Source organism: Ctenocephalides felis, unplaced genomic scaffold (genome assembly GCF_003426905.1).
Source record: "Ctenocephalides felis isolate EL2017-DRISC unplaced genomic scaffold, ASM342690v1 CF-g0.4_SCAFFOLD_03011, whole genome shotgun sequence".
Taxonomy (NCBI): Eukaryota; Metazoa; Arthropoda; class Insecta; order Siphonaptera; family Pulicidae; genus Ctenocephalides; species Ctenocephalides felis.
In genome coordinates this window covers 11,742-16,554 of record NW_020539165.1, presented here as the reverse complement: position 1 = coordinate 16,554, position 4,813 = coordinate 11,742, and the positions used below count along the sequence as shown (strand labels likewise).

At 31.9% G+C, this 4,813-nt stretch overlaps 1 protein-coding gene across 1 annotated transcript; it reads left to right on the top strand.

Moving 5' to 3' along the window:
- Window positions 1–3,407: 3,407 nt before the first annotated feature.
- On the top strand, window positions 3,408–4,605 carry LOC113381700 (neurogenic protein mastermind-like; the record flags this gene model as incomplete). Its single annotated transcript, XM_026620441.1, has 3 exons — window positions 3,408–3,890; window positions 3,974–4,143; window positions 4,312–4,605. Coding segments are annotated over 3 exons (947 nt in total), but the record flags the coding sequence as incomplete, so codon positions are not given.
- Between the last annotated feature and the right edge of the window lie 208 nt (window positions 4,606–4,813).

Here is a 4,813-nt window from a genome sequence, read left to right as displayed (position 1 = left end):
ACAAATCGTTTTTATTTATCTTAGTGATCAAAATTATATTTTCATAATGATAATTTTCAAAACACTATAGTGAAAATTTAAATTTAAAGTCAATGTTACCTCTATCCAGATGTCATAAAGCGTCATTTTTTATTTCTTCATCAAATTTACCACATGGGGCGTTCATTAATCAAGTGAGCGATTTTTTTATGGATTTTTGGAACCCCATCTCAACATTGATGATACATGGTGAAAATTAAAATTACCCGCGTCCACCAAACATCACGTGTATTTTGAGCAACTTAAAAGTATTCGAACGAAATTTGGAAATTATGAAAAAATCCTAATATATTTTTATTTTTTGAAAATTCAGGTAAAGAATAAATACACGTGATATCTTACTAGGCCCCACCCTTCGCCATGTGATATTTTGTGATTTTTTGTCAAACCTCCCTCCTTCTAGAAGCCTCACGTGATTAAAGGACACCCGCTCAATAAAAAATATTAGCAAAAGGTATCCATAAATTTTCTACAAAACTTGAAAATCTATAATGCATATCATACTAAATTTATAAATTAAATTGTTTTTGAAATCATTTCATTAATTATTGGGAGATTTTTTATAAAGATGCACTTTTTTATTTTATTTTATTTGGCCTCTTATTTACAAACTAGCCATATACAAAATTTCCTACAATAAAGATGCATTTATTGTAGAGTGCGTGTATATTTTGAATGTTTTTAGATATGTGAACAGCACACATACTTTGTGTACGTTGTTTTTCTAAAAAAGTGTAATAGAACATTATTAAATTTAATCAATGCAATCTATAAATCGGATGAATGTTTTTTCTTACTATAATCAGAATCGAATTACTGAAGAGTTTCGTCAAGTGTTAATAAAAATTCTATTGATATCTGCGAATTTCAGAACTATATATGTTCTATGAGCTATTGCAATGTAAATTCTTAGCCTAGTGTAACTTGAGCTACTACAACCTACAACCCAGATTTTTATCTTATACTGTTGAGATATACGATATATTGCAGAAATGTCCCCAATAGGCTATTTTCACTTAGCATCAAGTGGAAATCTGACATCATTACTGCTTGATATCAAGCTGTCTCAGATTAAATGACTTGGTATCGCACATTTAAAATGAAAGTTGATGAACTGTTTCTTAATCTATCAGTTCAGATATCCTGGAAAAACTGGGAAGTTAAAATTGGCAGACACAGACTTATCCTTTTCTTTTGAATTTGAATTTTGAATTTTCTATATGCTATCATCTACTCATCTGGATATAAAAAATACTATGTTATCGAATTTAATATTTTGGTAAGTTTTCTACTTACTTACTCACGTGAAACGTTCAATAAAAGTTTTTATTCAACGAATATCAATATTTCTATTTAATCACTATTTTAACCATTGACGAAATTACTTCCTGAGCAACCCAACAGTTTTTATCTAAACATGTAGAATGTTAATTAAGCCTAAGTCTCTATGGGCTTGCCTAACTTTCAGGTCACATTTCAAATTTTTTAACATTTTACCAAATAATATTTTTAATATTTTACCTTCGTGAGATGACGCAAAATCTTAATTCTACAACGTTGTAAAGACAACCAATATCAATATTTATGATCTTTGCTAGGCTTTTCAGCCTGAAATTTTGATAGCCAGAATTGCGAACATTAGGGCTGCTGTGACTTAAGTCACATAATTCATCAATAACAAAAAATATGTTCAAACTGAATTTTATATTTCCGATTTGAATATATAGGTTTATATTACTTATTATTTGTATCTTTTTTTGGATGTTAAACAAAAATTCAGCTCATAGAGGATTAACTTAATCATTAAATTTATAAAAAGGAAATTGAAATTTAAACTTTTTCAAATATAATATTTATCGAAGCCGGTGTCGAGATCATCACATAATATTTATCTAGCAAGGCATTAAAATTTTATTTCATCTAGTTCAGGCAGGAAAAGGCCATGGCAATCCAATAACAATTGCAAAAATTTGTTAAACCGACATTCTTTCGATCGACATTAGTATTTCAATAAAAACTGAACGAATGATACGGATATTTCGTTTTGTACGTAAGAAAGTTCATACATCTTTAGGTTGGAACGTAATTTTATCTCAATTTTGAAGTGGGCGAATAGGAAGCGGAGTTATTAGATTCATTATATTGAAAATGTCATATGACGCACAAACAGAGACCATTTCAAAAACATTTCTATTTAAAGATGATATCCTTTTTAATGATGATTAAAAATAAACTTGTTATCCTCGATCCAAATTTGATCCAATACCGCTTTATTGTTAATATTATATGTTATTGAGTACGTATTATTGAGTACGTTATGGCATCGATATCAAGTATTTGAAATTCGCAAATATATATCATAAATGTTTTGCTTTAGCTATTGTATTGTATTAGTGCTTCATACCAAACTATTGTCATAACAGACGTCGGTTTTTAAAATAACAAAAATGATATGGACGATGGAGAATTCGATTGCTAATCCACTAATAACTATGGCCGACTGTACGCGATAGTGCTTGTGTTTTGAAGATATAATTTTAATTAAATTCTGCCAAAGAACAACATTTTTGTTTCTACAATCAACGCGTTTATGCATTATGGTAATATAAAAAATCTTGCACTCCACTTTTGGTCTTCTAACGTGATGTGTTAATTGCAATAAATTCCGTGACTGAAGTTGTTATTTATTAATAGTGATTATTGATTTTAAAATCGTATTTTGAATTGATATTACTAGTGCAAGGACAATGTTTATTATGGGCTATTGAATTATTTGTGTTATGTTTATGCTAATGTTTCTGTTTTACCGTTTATAGAGCATGCATATCTAATTAAATTTTAACGAAAATTATATTTTATGCTACAAATATTGGTCATTTAGTGCGTATGTTATATATAATTAATTCTTAGCTCATTACTTGATGGAATTATAAATCAATCATATCATTGTTAGCAAAACCTACAACATTGTGATGTGGTTTTCATTCGAGGATATGGTGCGTTAGTTAAGATGCGCCAATAGAATGATTGTATTGGCGAACGTGTTGATGGAACAGATTTCAAAATTTTTCCTTATTGTGTTAGATTTATTTTAATGATCACAATGTTCTGTGGTTCCATTTTACTCAATGGACTAAGCGGAGCCACTTCATTATGCACTTTGTATCAGCGTTATTTGTTATAAAATTTATATACTGAAATTATAATAATTTTAATACGCAATCAATATTTAATACAAATTTAATATACTATTTACTTAATAATTAAAAAAAACTTTACATAAATATTAGTTAAATAACCAATGAAGCAGTTTAAAACTCTTAGATCCCTCCGAAATTAGATGTTTTTATCACAACCAGTAATTTGAGTTGCCACAATTATATTATTTCTTTTCCAGGCCTTAACTTCCACGAAAACCGAACCACCATCTTCCTGTTCAACTCCCTCTTCCACGACGACAGAGCAGCAGCAAAGTAATCAACTACTGCAGCAGCTGAAGCAAGAGCCTCTAACGTCACCGGCTTCTGGGGCAGACTGTACAAATTCCAGTGTAGCCGGTGGCGATGAAGACGATGAGTTTGTAGATTTAGAACAGTGTGCTGCAGCTCTCGAGAAAGACGCTGCGGCAAATGGGGCTGCTGGCGGCGGTGGTTTTCCACGATTTGAGTTTTATGGTGCAGATCAAGCCATGTCTACTGAGCAATTGAATAATTTGCTTTCGGAATTGTCTGATATGCAAGGATTTGATTTTCCCGAACAGCAGTCACCGCAGCAGCAGCATCAGCAAAGAGTTGAGGATGAAAAACCATCACCGGCTATGTTGATGCAGCAGCAACAGCAAAATTCGACGGGTAAAATATAATATAAAATACTTATTAAAATAATTAAAATAATGCATATAGTTTTCATTAATTTAAATATTTGTCTTTTGCAGGTGGTAGGACGCCTAACTTCCATATGGACTTCCCTAAACCTGAATTATCACCTGCTGCACAAACCTTGAAGCATATGGCTGAACAACATCAGCACAAAAATAACCAGTATAATAGAGGTCCTTACGGTACGGATTTTGGAAATTATCAGCAACAAAATCCAGGACAACAGGTGAGAAATTTAAAAATAGTAAATTATATAAATAATATAATTATTTGTCTATTGATTACGAACTCATTCTGAATTCGTAATATTCAAAATAAGTTTATAAAGTGAAGAAAAATATTTTTGTTTTTAACATTCATACAATATTAACAATATTCTTGGTTTATTTTATAGCAGGTGAAACAAGAACTCCTCTTCCCGCAACAGTCTTCTAAACAGCAGCAACAACAGTATTCTCCTTACGGATCACCAGGTCCAATGCCCGGAGGTGGTGTTGGTAGTCCAGGTGGTTATCCGGCACCACCGCGGCCGCCATCTTCTTCGGCTTCCTCCACGGCCAACACTCCTCCGGCAGCGGGTGGTGCGACTGCTGCAGCAGGCGGACAACAGCAGAGCGGGACCTTGCAGATAAAGCAGGCACAACAATTGCACATCTCACAGCCTATGACTGGACATCACGGATTACAGGTAGGATTTTTTCATGAAATTGAATTATAGGGAAATTTGAAGTAATTGTGATGTTTTTAGGCGCATTGATGTTTTAATGAATTCAAGCATCTATCCTTCATCATCATATCACCTGATTTTTATAGAACATTATTTGTAAGAGTTATATTGCTCATAATAAATGCCAAATACTCGATGTGCCAAACAACAATTTAAATACCTAATTTTT